The sequence below is a fragment of the Podarcis melisellensis genome (assembly GCF_964234715.1).
Source record: "Podarcis melisellensis genome assembly, chromosome: 10".
Classification (NCBI taxonomy): Eukaryota; Metazoa; Chordata; class Lepidosauria; order Squamata; family Lacertidae; genus Podarcis; species Podarcis melisellensis.
Genome location: NC_138542.1, coordinates 635,737 through 650,235, shown reverse-complemented (window position 1 = coordinate 650,235; position 14,499 = coordinate 635,737). Strand labels below are relative to the sequence as shown.

General features: G+C 41.9%; 1 protein-coding gene across 6 annotated transcripts in view; it reads right to left on the bottom strand.

The window, feature by feature from the left end:
- The window catches only part of ITPR2 (inositol 1,4,5-trisphosphate receptor type 2), a 313,187-nt gene that overhangs the window by 274,713 nt on the left and 23,975 nt on the right, over window positions 1–14,499 (bottom strand). For 5 of the 6 annotated variants that reach the window (XM_081927580.1, XM_081927582.1, XM_081927583.1 and 2 more), the window contains exons 5-9: window positions 12,506–12,664; window positions 8,122–8,220; window positions 7,068–7,151; window positions 5,996–6,142; window positions 5,776–5,871 (exon numbers count right to left, since the gene is read on the bottom strand). In XM_081927580.1, the coding sequence (XP_081783706.1) occupies window positions 5,776–5,871; window positions 5,996–6,142; window positions 7,068–7,151; window positions 8,122–8,220; window positions 12,506–12,664 (585 nt within the window). Of the gene's footprint in view, window positions 1–5,775; window positions 5,872–5,995; window positions 6,143–7,067; window positions 7,152–8,121; window positions 8,221–11,159; window positions 11,210–12,505; window positions 12,665–14,499 lie in introns of those variants that run through there. The other variant, XM_081927584.1, reaches the window with a different exon arrangement.

The following is a 14,499-nucleotide window of genomic DNA, read 5'->3' as shown; positions in this document are numbered from 1 at the left end:
GACAAAAGGCACAAATCCCTTTGAATAAAAGTAGTGGGAGTGATAATTTGCAATATTGCTATATTAAAGGTAAAGGTAAAGGGACCCCTGACTGTTAGGTCCAGTCACAGACGACTCTGGGGTTGCGGCACTCCTCTCGCTTTACTGGCCGAGGGAGCTGGCGTACAGTTTCCAGGTCATGTGGCCAGCATGACTAAGCTGCTTCTGGCGAACCAGAGCTGTGCACGGAAACGCCATTTACCTTCCCGCCGGAGCAGTACTTATTGATCTACTTGCACTTTGATGTGCTTTCGAACTGCTAGGTTGGCAAGAGCAGGGACCGTCACCCCGTCACGGGGATTTGAACTGCCAACCTTCTGATCGGCAAGCCCTAGGCTCTGTGGTTTAGACCACATGAGGTATTAAAAGGGTAAATGCAAGGAAGGTTCCTAATGCACACTGCTTTGCATTAAATTCATCTTAAATATATCCACAAGCAGGCTTTAAAATCTTACAGAGAATCTTGTGCTGCCCTTCCCTCACTGAAGTTTGAACTGGCACCCCTGGAGCACTAAACCAAGGCAGCAGAGAATCAAGGCAGATGCCAAGAACAGCTACACAAATTTGTGGAAGCGAGGTTCTGATGCCAGCAAATCATCCCAACTCTGTAATTGCATCAAGCGTACCTCAAGAAAGGTGACAAAGAAGTGTGCTCTTGCCTTTCTGCTCAAGCGAGGAACTGACATTCATGCTTCATTCAAAGTAGTTTCTGCCAGAGGCTGCTTGCCTGGTGAGGTGGAGCCACAACTCTAGTTTCTTAGTAGGAAAGTTGCTGCTGCTTACCAATTGGGGCAAGGCAGTGGGGAGGTCAACACAATACAGTACAAGTGCACTGATGGGAGCATTGGACTGGCTCCACTGGTGCAACAATGCCACATTGACCTTTCCACTGTTTTGCCTTCTCCCTCCTGGAAAGACAGAGCAAAACACTGCTATCAGGGTGAGCCACTTCTGGTTTCTTTTTTCTTTTCTTTTTTAAAGGCTCTGAACACAGGACTTATTTTAAACATTTTATGGTTTGGAGGAGGTTTTTTAATGCATTGTTATTTCTCTCACAATCTTTTCCTCACCATCTTCCCTGTCTCATTTTACCCATTCTCTCCCCTTTGCTGAAAAGAGGGAAAGAAGCAAAATGCATCAGTGCTGCTGGTGTGACCCGCCTTAGGTTGAACAGTGAGTCTGCCTTCAGCCAGCAGGTCATGATCCTCAGCCTACGGTACTGAGAAGGCAAGATTTTAGCCTTTGTTTTGACCAAGATGGTTTACAGAGCTCCAGTGAATGAGAAAATAGATTGTTTTTCTTAGCAAACAACTTTTAAGATCTCTCAGTCTATTGTAATGCCGAACAATTAACAATCAACTACACTAGATCCAAAGTCATGGTGTTCTCTAAAAAAAGAATGAGACACAAATGGAGAATTGATAATCGACCCATAGAACAGGTATCGTCTTTTAAATACCTGGGCATAACCTTTCAGGAAAAGGGCTTGTGGCATTAGCAGGTTAAAAATGCTATTGCAAATGCTCAAAGATCTACCAAAGCTATTACAGTATAAGGTATTTCTATGGGAAAGGGGGCCAATATATTCCGGCAGCCTCTCAAGTATTAACACAGCTGACATACGGCTCACAGACTTGCAGCTTCCTAAATCTTGGTCCCTTAGAATCCTTCCAAACTAAGTTTTATTGCTGCCTGTTAGGGATCCCTTCTTGCATGTCTAACATAGCTGTCCGCTTGGAGATTGGGAAAAATCCCTGTCAGCGCTCGGATATGGACCCTGAAGATCCATTATTGGTTAAAACTTTATTACCTGGGTTATGAAGGCACCCTAAAGACTTAACGTAATAAAGCAAAGATTATGGGATAATACACACAGTGACTTGTGATCTCGATCACATGCAGTCTGTAGTCCGCTGGCAGTAGGAGTACAATATGGGCATGGCTTTAACACCTTACATTAAAAACCTGACAGTACCAAATTATTGAAGGTTATTCACCAAAGCCAGACTAAACGTCTTTCCTTATGCAATGTTGGATGGCAGGTTGAGAGGAGTTCCCTACAAGGACAGACTTTGCTTGTGTGCTCAAGACATTGATTCTATAAAACATATTTTGCTGTACTGTGCAAAATATGAGCAAGCCAGGGCTGAACTGACACTACCCTTGTTGGTACCTTTCCTGGGAAAATCAGAGGCTTACTATGTCAGGTTCCTATTGGAAGACCCGACATATGCTAGAACATTAGAAGTGGCAAAGTTTTTATCCGTGGTTGCAAGAACCAATGATCCCTATCTGAACAAGTCTGAACAAAATGCTTGTTTAACGTGGAGGTAGGCTGTCTGAATTGTGCATTGCTTTGTAACAATTTGTTGGGTCTCTGGACCATAATAAAGATAGATAGATTAGATAGATAGATAGATAGATAGATAGATAGATAGATAGATAGATTAGATAGATAGAGATGATAGATAGACGATAGATAGATGATAGATAGATGATAGATAGATAGACAGACAGATAGATAGATAGATGATAGATAGATAGATAGATAGATAGATAGATGATAGATAGATAGATAGACAGACAGATGATAGATAGATAGATATAGATAGATAAGATAGATGATAGATAGATAGATAGATAGATAGATAGATAGATAGATAGATAGATGATAGATAGATAGATAGATAGATAGATAGATAGATAGATGATAGATAGATAGATAGATGATAGATAGAGATAGATAGATAGATAGATAGATAGATAGATAGATAGATAGATAGATGATAGATAGATAGATGATAGATAGATAGATAGATATAGATAGATGATAGATAGATAATGATGATGAGAGGAAATACCCCTGCCTAAGATGACCGTGGCTGCCATGTACTGTATGTAGACCATATGGGTCTGAATGGACCGGGGGTTAGAATGAGCAGATTCATATAATGTGTAAAACAAATGTGTCAAATCCACAATATAAAAACTGTCCTCAGTTCAGTTTATACATTTCCTCTATTATTTCATCTACCACTTATTACTTCCCTTTTTAAAATAATTCTTTTAAACATCTGACAAATATTAACAATAATAAGCAGAACTGCTCCAGAAAAAAATACTTCAGGTCATAATGTTCTGAAAGAAAATATGACTTAACATAAAATTACAATATTTATCCTTTAAAAAACCCTCAAAACATACAGTGGTACCTTGGGTTAAGAACTTAATTCGTTCTGGAGGTCCATTCTTAACCTGAAACTGTTCTTAACCTGAAGCACCACTTTAGCTAATGGGGCCTCCTGCTGCTGCTGCTGCGTCGCAGCTGCACGATTTCTGTTCTCATCCTGAAGCAAAGTTCTTAACCCGAGGTAATATTTCTGGGTTAGCAGAGTCTGTAACCTGAAGTATCTGTAACCTGAAGCGTCTGTAACCCGAGGTACCACTGTACTTGCATTTGCTTTCATGGGAAGTAATTATATAAGAGGCAACAAGTTTTCAGAGAATTTATATCTGTATTCACTTGCAATTCTCGCTCTTAGATAAGATGTTACAGTGGTGCCTCGCAAGACGAAAATAATTCGTTCCGCGAGTCTCTTCGTCTAGCGGTTATTTCGTCTTGCGAAGCACGGCCATTAGCGGCTTAGCGGATTAGCGCTATTAGCGGCTTAGAAAAAGGGGGGGGGAAGGGGAAAAACTTGCAAAGCAAGCCCATAGGGAAATCCGTCTTGCGAAGCACCTCAAAAACGGAAAACTCTTTCATCTAGCGAGTTTTCGTCTTGCGAGGCATTCGTCTTGCGGGGCACCACTGTATTTTCTCCATTATAGCCGAATCCCAAACTTTAGTAAGTTATTCTTTCCAAAAAGGGATCAGTGTAACTTTCTAGTTTGGCCTCATGCACAAGTTTTTCTGTAACATTTGTTCTTTCCTGTTCTTTCCTGGTCTGGTCTGGTTTTGTTTTGTTCCAGTACTATGTCCCCACTATGGAAGGACGTGTGGATGCAGAATTGGCCTCCACAGTCACTTACGGACTCACTGTTAAGATTGTCATGGAAGACAATCTTACTCAGTTATGAATGATCGCCAAAGAAGAAGAAAGATAATTCACAATCTAACCTTAAGCCAAACATAAAAGGCTTTCCTCTACACTGGGACTTGCCTGACTTACTTACATTGCAGTTTTTCTAGATATCCGCAGTCCCCAAATGATTTGATAAGACAAATAGATGTCTTATCTTGGCACATTTTCCTGGGCTTCCAGGTTAAGAGTTGGGCGCAAGACACAAAAGTGAAAGAGATCAATCTAACAAAAGGTTTAGATGTAAGGGAAGAACAGGTGGGGGGGGGGGGAGAGCTACTAAGCACACCTACTTGGGATTCATCAAAAAGCAACATTTTTACTACAGAATATATGTGCCCACAATAGTCCTACCTGAAAGTGAGGGACATTTTAATTCTGCAGCACTGTAAGGATGTACAATGCTCTACTAGCATACTGGGGGGGGGGTCAGAGAGCAGGCACCCTACCGGGATCATACTGCCAGGGACGGTATGCTCCCCCCGCACTCCTCTTCCTCCACCAGTGCATACAGGGAGAAGGTGCAGTTGGGGGATGCAGAGTAAGGCCTCAAAGGTTAAAGACTGTAGGACACTGTAGCATACTAGAAGCAACATTGATGAGGGACATGACTGCAAGGCGAGTAATTGATAAGCCAAGTGAACTCCCTGAAGAGAGAGAGAGAACTATAAGGGGCTCTGTAACTAAAAGGCCAAACAAACATAATACTTGGTAAGTGATGAGAGTTCTGGACTTTTTCCTGGAGGAATCAAGGAATTACCAGAAGCCACACACACACACCGTGAATATGAGGGTTTAGGGGTTCTCAGGGTACATTGAGCCTAAAACTAAACCATCATACTGAAGGGAAAGCAGCAAGCAATCTCACAGAAGCAATCTCATAGAATTGTAGAAGTGGAAAGAACCCTGATGTCCACCCGCTGCAATCCAGGAATCTGCAGCTGTCCCAATCTTGGTGTTATCAGCACCACACTCTAACCAACTGAGCTATCCATTCTGTCACTTTCTCCTATGTGATCCTGATCCTCAAATCATCCTTTGATCCTAACTCATGAAATGCACCATGACAATGGAGTTGATGTTTGTATAGCTGTGGCATTTCTCCACAGTTCCCCCTCCACATAAGAAGTGGGGAGAAGAGCCACCATGTCCTCCTGAGGCACTTTCAAGGTTAGACGTTTGCAGCTGAAGAAGCAGGATAGTCTCACTCTCTTCACAGAGTCGCACCCAGGTGGCAGAGCTGCCCTTCAGAAACCAAGCTGCATGGCTGCCTCAGTCACTCAATGGGTTGCTTAGAAGAGGGGCTCCCTGGATAACTAAGGGTGGCAGTAACCATGAAGAAACTTCCCAACAACAACATGGTTATTTCCAGTCTAAATCAAAAAAAATTCCTTCCAGTAGCACCTTAAAGACCAACTAAGTTAGTTCTTGGTATGAGCTTTCGTGTGCATGCACACTTCTTCAGATCCAGTCTAAATCAGGCAGACAGCCCATTACACAGGTGTGCCTGTGCAGTCTGGCTTTCCAGCAGCATCCATGCTCTCAGAACAACATACAACCTGGCGCAGTGACAATTCCAAAAGAGCAAAGGCTCTGCCCTGTTTAGTCAACCCCAGTTATTCATCCTCTACCACATTCAACTGTCTGTGACTCTTACCTCTGCAGCCAAGTAGTTTCCAGTCGCTAGATGTTTAAATCTGAATAGGCTGTTCCATTGCCCTGCTCCTCCACGGCATGGATCATGATGCACCACCTGCAGAAGTAGTGCATGAGATCTATCACATAAAGAGAATGCTTGGACACTACCCTTTAGGAGGTAAATATTATGAACTCTCTGAATCCAAGCTAGGGAAAACATCAGAAGCATCACACAGTACCTCTATTTCCCACAGAGCTTTAGAACTAGTTGCAGAAGTGGCTGACTGACGCAGTGTTGTGCGAAGGAAGATATGTTGCTTCTTCTGATACTCATCACAGGTCAGAAACTTCTCCTGTTCCGCATGGAACAATCTGACAACATCTCCCTGAAGAAACACAAACACAAAAGTGAAGCTTTGCCAAAGTTATCGTAGCAAGAATACTTCTCTGTTAGATTCAAGTGTCTATACAATTTATATAATGATCAAGGTGTCCATGATGTGTTTGAAACCAAGGTCTTCCCTTCATTATAGTCAAACATTATAGTTGGAGGGCAGCAACACAAGAACAGGCCTTTACTGCGGTGGCTCCTCCACTTGTGGAATGCTCTCCCCACAAAGGCTCACCTGGTGCCTTCATTACATATCTTTCGACACCAGACAAAAATATTCTTCTACCAGGCCTTTGGCAATATATGCCATTTTAAACTGGTGGGGTGGAATTGCTTTTGTTTGTTACTATGTTGTATATTTTTGTCTTTTTACATTGAAACTGCCCTGTGATTTTGGGATGAAGGGCAGTTTAGAAATAATAACAATTCATTAAAGGGGGAAGAGGAGATGGATGTTCTTTGCAATGAAACACAAGCAGCTTGCCTGGTGAAGCAGTGCTGCTGCTGTGTACCAGGAAAGAGAGGTTTGAGGTAGTTGAGAATTTGGGGTTGTGCCGATGCACTGGCGGAGCCAAATCCTGTTCTCATGGTCGTGTGCCCACATACCCCCAACTTCACTACCACCTTCTCCCTCCCTTTCCTACTACTAAGCAGCAACACTGCTAGTGGAAGGCTATTGTTGCAGCTCTGTACCAGTAGGTTAGCTGCTCATGCAACGAAATCATCACTCTTCATGGCTAATGAACAAAAGAAAACAATGGATAATATGGAACAGGTGCATTTTTATTCTATTTAAAACCAATTTCAAACTACATGATTTGTGGCCTCTTGCTCATGTACAAAAAGCAAGCAAGCAAACAAACAAACAAACCCAGTATTACCATTTCAAAAATATCAATATTTTTCTCATTCATACTTACACCTTTGAGTACATCTTCTCTGTAGCAACTGTATTTCATGAATAAGGTTATCTTCCAGCTGGTATTGCAGTTGACCGCATTTACCTGTAGTCAAATGCACAGATAACAACTATAGGTTATGTTGCAGAAGGCCCAGACACTAATGCTTCTGGAGCATTACAATCTGACAAGGCTCATGCTTGCCAACGTCTACTATGATAGCTATTGTTTTCAAGACAATTTCAATTATATTATGCCACTGACACCCCACCGCCCCAAAAAAATCTGGAATTAAACAATTATCTGTAAATACATGAAACTTTGTTGGCATGACCACTTGTCTAGGCTGCTGTTAAAAAGGAAAAGGAAAAAGTAATAGTCAAGCTCACAGAGGATAAGAGAACATGGTCTGGAGGCACATTATTCAGGAACCTGGTTGAAGCTAAGGAGGTTTGCATGTGATCAGTATCTAGATGAGAGATAACTGGGGAACTCCATGTATACTTCCCTGAGTTCCAGGATGAAAGGTTGGGGTGCAAAACACAATATGCAAATAAATAGGTAAGTATCAGATAGCTAATCAAAGTCTCAACATGTAAAGGCAGTTTACCTTTGAATACCAATTGTTGAGAACAAACAATAGGAGACGGCGGCCACCTAGACACTCCTGGGACAGAATGCACATTTGGGGGGGGGAATGCAGCCACTATCTCTATTACCTAGTAGGTCATACACTTTCATCTGATTTTTAGAATGCCAGTGCTCTGGTGCATGTTAAAAAGAAGAAAACATTCACCTCCTAACAGCATTAGTAAATAAAAACAGCACAGTGTTGTTGAGTGGCAGGAAGCAGCAATGGCATGCGAGAGGTGTAGTTACCATGGCCTCCTAAAATTTCCTCTTCTGTACAACTATTAAAGGTGCAGAATCTCTAACTTCTTTTGCATGGAGCGACTCTATGTCAATTTCTTAATTCTGCCTATAGTTGCCACCAAGTTGTAGTTTCCTCTCAGTCTGCTACTGATCCCACACTCTAACTCTACATACCAGAACCACAGGCCTCTGTCAAACTCACCTCTTTGCACCCAGGGTTATCCAGAAGTTCTATGTTGCTGGCATGAAGAGGCTGCCCTGCATTGACCGGCATCAGTACAACTTTGTCCCCTACAACAATCTGGAGGATAGAAGTTGGAAAAGGAGTTATATATCGTAATTCTATATCCTTTCACACGGATGATTATTTTAGTTCCTTCTCCTCTTCCTCCTATTTAAAGTGAGACCCCATTCATAGGCTTGGTATAATAGCTAACTGCAGGGTGGCCAGATGCAAAACAGCGCAGACTTCCTGTAACCTTTATCAAAAGGTTCCTGTATCTTTCTACAAAAGCTCAACTTGGCTGAAATTCCCTGTTAAAGGTACAGGAGCCCAGTCCTCCTTTGCCTCTGGCAGCCCTTAGATAAACTATGAAATCTCAGCTTTCAGTTTTTCAAATAAATAAATGTCCTGGGAATTTTAAGAAAGAGTGAGCAAGCTGTGGAACATGAAGGTCATCATGTTGGAAAGGTTATTAATTTGTTTTTTTCTGGAATGAGTGTTGCAAATTGAGTGGTTGGCTCTTTCTTTCTTTCTTTCCTTTAATTTATGAGTCACCTCCTATGAAACATCTAAAAACAACAATAAAAGCATATCTAAAACAATCTCATTTAAAAAAAAGAATAAATAAATGTATGTATAAAAACAATTTCACATCCAAGTTTACGTAATACATCTGAACAAACTGAACAAAAAGTTAACAGTACAATCTAATATGTGCCTACACAGAAGTAAGGCCCACTGAGTTCAACAGGACTTACTCTTGGAGAAGCATATATAGAATTAATTTGGGAGAATATATTATCTCTGGAAATTAAAATAGCTAATATATTTTAAAAGTTTATAAATAAATGACAATCTGTTACTGTGAAAAATGGCCATATATTAAAATCATATAAAGATTAAAAACACACACACAAACTTCTAAGCGGAGTGGGGGTTCCTGCAAAGGCAACTTTTTACTAGTGATCCAGAACATTCCACATTATGACAACTACCCCCAGATTCTTAAGTCATTTTTTGGGGGGGGAGCACTACAGAAATACAATCACATTAAAATCAGTGGCAAAATTCTGTTGATTTCTAGTGATCTGGACTGCCTCTTTTACAACAGATTTCTGTGATTTCCTAACCAATCTCATTTGCCCAGGTTTTTCTCATTCTTCACATTTTTAGATTGTTGCTTTGCTTTCAGGAGACATGTGCTGCCTTTCAGGACTAACACTCCCAAGGTGATCACAACATACGCTTCAGTGAATTCTGTACATTTTAATAATTACACTCTAAAAATGTGTTAAATCTAGTCTGGCACTCATCTGCTCTATTTGTTTTGATTATATTGTTTCATTGCTTTTAAACCTTTATTGACTGATGTGAGACATTGTCAGCTGAAAAACAGAAAAATGAATGTCCAAAATAAGGTAAACAGATTGATAGTTCCATTGCTAGCTATATCCATTTGCTGGTATGGTATTATATACAATTGGTTCTTGGATACTTGGCCTCTCAAATTGCCTCCCACCTAAAAACAAAGAGATTATTTGCATTGTATGAATTTCTATACGGGAAGACGAGAAATATCTTAAGATGCAGTGGAGTGAGATTTTACAAGATCTGATCTAATTACATACAGGTGATGGCAAAGTCCACAACAATTCAGTGTACAGTACATTCCATCATACAGAACAATTATACACACAAGCTAGAACCACAAAGTGACTGATATGAATGGTGAACACGATCCATGCTTTCTTTGCAACACATGCACAAATGTCTTTGCTCCTTAACCCATTTGCCAACATTTTGACAGAAAGCAAAATTCATAATTTATGTAGCTCCAGTAGAACTGGCGTAAAGATGCAGATCAGCTGACTAAATTCTGGCAACTGGTTGGTTACAGCTTGAGGACGGTCAAATATTTTCAAGAATACTTTTGTAGATGAGTGACACATTAGCTTTTATTAAATCATGGGGTCACTCAACAAACAATATTGAAGGCTCCTTGCTTCCTAGTACAGTGGTGCCCCGCAAGACGAACGCCTCGCAAGACGAAAAACCCGCTAGACGAAAGGGTTTTCCGTTTTGGAGGCGCTTCGTAAAACGAATTCCCCTATGGGGTTGCTTCGCAAGACGAAAAAAATCTTGCATCCCCCCGCGGGGTTTTTTCGCTTTTTTCTTCCTTTTTTAAAGCCGCTAAGCCGCTTATCAGCTGTTCCGCTGATAAGCCGCTTAACAGCTGATCGCTGGAAGCCGCTTGACAGCTGTAGCGCTAATCCGCTAAGCTGTCAATGGGCTTGCTTCGCAAGACGAAAAAAACGCTATACGAAGAGCCTCACGGAACGGATTAATTTCGTCTTGCGAGGCACCACTGTACTTTGACACTCACATTGTCCTGCAACTTTAATCTCCCTCTGGAGAGTTTCTGCTCTTTCTCCTCCTAGTTAAGCCATACAGCATGAGTGCCAGTAATTGGAGATGGAACACTCATTAGGGTAGAATCATTCAGTGCAGAGCTCAATGGACGCAAATGGAAGCTTATTCCAATGGGCAGCTAATTAATCACCTTGGATAAGGGTTATGTCATTCAAGCTGCATTACAAATAAGCCATTTGCTGTGGTTGTTCCGCCACTTTGGTACTAATGCAATTTGAAAGAAACAACTCTGAAGCACCTTTGTGGGTTAAAAAAAAGTTTGAACAGGCTGGCAACAAGGTTTGTAAGCAGGAAATTTCTAATTTTCTCTTGCACTCAAGGGAGAATGCCGCATTGTTCATTTATTAGACAAATTATTTATTGAGCTCTTTGCGGGCAATTACTGTGAACAATTTTTCTTTAGTTAGAATGACACAAGTTCCCTTAACTGTTTGCAAGTTTTATTCCACCTAAACCCCTTAGGACCTACAGAGTGAGAGATTACAAAGACATCACCGAGCAGGATAAGGAAAGGGTTTAGGAGAAGGCACCAAGCAAACATAGGAAGGCAATAATCATTATGGCAAGGTCAGAAGTCCTCACCATACCTGCAAAGCTCTATAAAGCCTCAAGGAGGGATGGCATCTTGTTGTCTTTTCTAGAAGACTATTATCTTACAATATTTGACCAGTTAATTGCCAACCCTAAGTAAAGTCAGAAATACTGGTTTGGAGTCACTATTTTTTCCTGGCATTTTTTTAAACAAAGATAGAAATAAACACGTATTATTTGTTATATATATTTTAAAGCCAGAACGTCTCCAATAAGAATATGATGCCCTTTTTTATTTAATGCAAAGTGTCCTTGCATGCCATGCTGCAGAAAAACATTACTTACAGCCATGTAAGGTCAGAGAAAACAAACCTGCAGAATTGAATCAATAATTTAAAATTCACTGAAAGTAGAAATCAAGCATAATAATATTTTTTTATTAAAAAAAACCACTTCCATGTTAGTGAAATAATTGGTTCCATGTCTGAAGTCAGTAACTACTAACCCTGTGACTGAATCTAGCCAGGGGTGGCTGCTATCTGGCCACAAAGGGCTTTTCCTTTCCTCACCCATTACCACTGCTGTTGCCTAAAGACAGTATTTTCAGGGGTGGCACCACAACCACAGAATGGCTTCCCAGAAAGGTCTGCCTAGTGTCTACTCTGTGGTTTTATCCACAGCAGGTGATGAGGTCTTTATTTTTTCAGGTGTTTTAGCAACATTTTAGTGCTTCTTAGATCTTTTCACTGCTGCTAACCATCACTAGTTTTATATTGTGTCGTTTTATTTTGCTGTAGATCTGGTGCATTGTTCGATTTTATGACTTCAACCATTACTGTAAGCCACCCAAAGCTCTATGGCCATTGGGCAGTACAGAACCTAGCAAGTAAATAAATACACTTAGGACAAGTTAAAGGGGAACTGTAGATGGCAAGAGGGCTGATTACCTAGCAAATGAAACAATGGCTGTGCTCTCCCTCAACTTTCAGAGGCAGCATGCCTTCATATTCCAGTTGCTGGGCATCACAAGCAAGGGAAGTACTGTTGCACTCATGACCTCCTTGCAACTTCTCAAAGGCATCTGGATGGGCTTTGTGAGAACAAAATGCTGCATGAGGTAGGCCTGTGGTCTGATGCTGCAGAGCTCTTCAGGTGTTAATAGCCCATTAGGTCTCCCCTTCTTACTTGCTCAGTTCCCTTGAATATGATTTCTGTCCCAAACCACCTTCTAGAATAATATCCAAAGATGCACTGCATCAGGATTTAAGCACATTGCATTATGGAGCAGAGCAACAAGTGCTGCACAACAAGGGTCATACAAAGACATCTAGTCCTAGAAAGATGGGGAGATGGTAACAGTGCCTATTCCAGCAATTCCCAGAAACATATTTCATTCACTTACATTGTCACCTTCACTCCTCAGTTTCCAAAAGGGCTGGATGTAAAACCAGGACCCCTCATTCCCAGCAGCATCCAGAGACACCCGCATAGCATTCTTCTCCAATAGGGCTGGCAATCTCTTATTCACTGTAAGGTATTTGTTGCTTTTTATGTGAAGTAGCTGTAAATAATAATAAAACAAATGAATGTATACATGTGTTCTGGATGAAGACTTTGGCCACAACTCAACCCACAATGAGGCCTCCCTTACACCAAAGGATTAATGCAGCCAAGAACCACACAGAGGGATTGTCAAACACCTGGCTGGCAACAGTGCAAGCATTCAGCTCAGGAGGTCACAAGATATGTAGGCCAGATTTATAGCCGTGATATCACAGTTAGTAGGGCAAACATATTTTTTGAGAGAAATTAAACTTACACATGAAATTACTTCTGACAGTCTGAAAAAACACAATGTTTTAACATATTTCAAGTGGGTTTAACAACCTGCTCATTGGCAAATCATTGTAACTGGGAATAATTTCAATTATCAAAACATCAGCTCAAAACAATCCAACATGGGAGCATGGCTGAAGGTGACATGTTATTCAGCAATCATAAAACAAGATGTTAATTAGGTGGTTAAGTGTAGGACTGAATTCCCTCCTGACTTTTTTTTGTCTGGTTAACCATCTCCAGGGGTAGCCAACATGATGCCCTGCAGACATTGTTGGGAGCAAACTCCCACCATCCCTGTGTTGGTTTTTCTTTATCTTAAAGTGGTGCATGCTCTAGTTATCTCCCGCTTGAACTACTGCAATGCGCTCTATGTGGGGCTACCTTTGAAGGTGACCCAGAAACTGCAATTAATCCAATATGACAGCTAGACTGGTGACTGGGAGTGGCCACCAAGAAAGACCATATAACATGGGTCTTGAAAGACCTACATTGGCTCCCAGTACGTTTCCGAGCAGAATTCAAAGTGTTGGTGCTGATCTTTAAAGCCCTAAACAGCCTCAGTCCTGTATACCTGAAGGAGTGTCTCCACCTCCATCACTCAGCCCAGACACTGAGATCCAGCAACAAGGGCCTTCTGGCTGTTCCCTCATTGCAAGAAGTGAGGTTACGGGGAACCAGACAGAGGGCCTTCTCGGTAGTGGCACCCGCCCTGTAGAACACCCTCCCATCAGATGTCAAAGAAATAAGCAGCTATCCTATTTTTAAAAGACATCTGAAGGCAGGCCTGTTTAGGGAAGTTTTTAATATTTAATGCTGTGTTGTTTTTAACACTTGATTGGGAGCCGCCCAGAGTGCCTGGGGAAACTCAGCCAGATGGGCGGGGTATAAATAAATTATTATTATTATTATTATTATTATTATTATTATTATTATTATTATGCTACTCAGGAACCAGGTTGGTTTCAGAGTGTATGTCGGCAGGTTGACCTACTTAGCTGCACACCTGTGGTCTCTCGACTTTTTGCCTAATTAAAAGGGGAGTTATCGTATTTTTCGTTCTATAGGATGCACTTTTTTCCCTTCAAAAATGAAGGGGAAATGTGTGTGCGTCCTATGGAGCGAAGACGCCATAGCCCCGTGACCCTCTCCCGGCTGGAGAGGTGACACGCAGCTATGGCAGGAGCCTCTTTAGCCGCGCGCCACCTCTCCAGCCGGGAGAGCGCGCACGGGGCTAAAGAAGCCCGTGACCCTCTCCCGGCTGGAGAGGTGACGCGCGACTATGGCAGCAGCCTCTCCGCTGTGCGCCTTTCTGCTGCTCCCCGACCTGCTCTTTGGGGCTGGTGGTGGGCTTCCCCCCACCAGCCCCAAAGAGCAGGTTGAAAGGAACCTGAAGCCTGGAGAGCGAGAGGGGTCGTTGCGCATCAACCCCTCTCGGTCTCCAGGCTTCCAAAGTAGCCGCCTGAACGCACCTTAAACGGCACCTTGTTTTAGAGGGGGGAAATTCTCCCCCTCTCTGCGCAGCGCCTCCTCCCGCTTCGCTGAAGGGGCGCTGGGCAG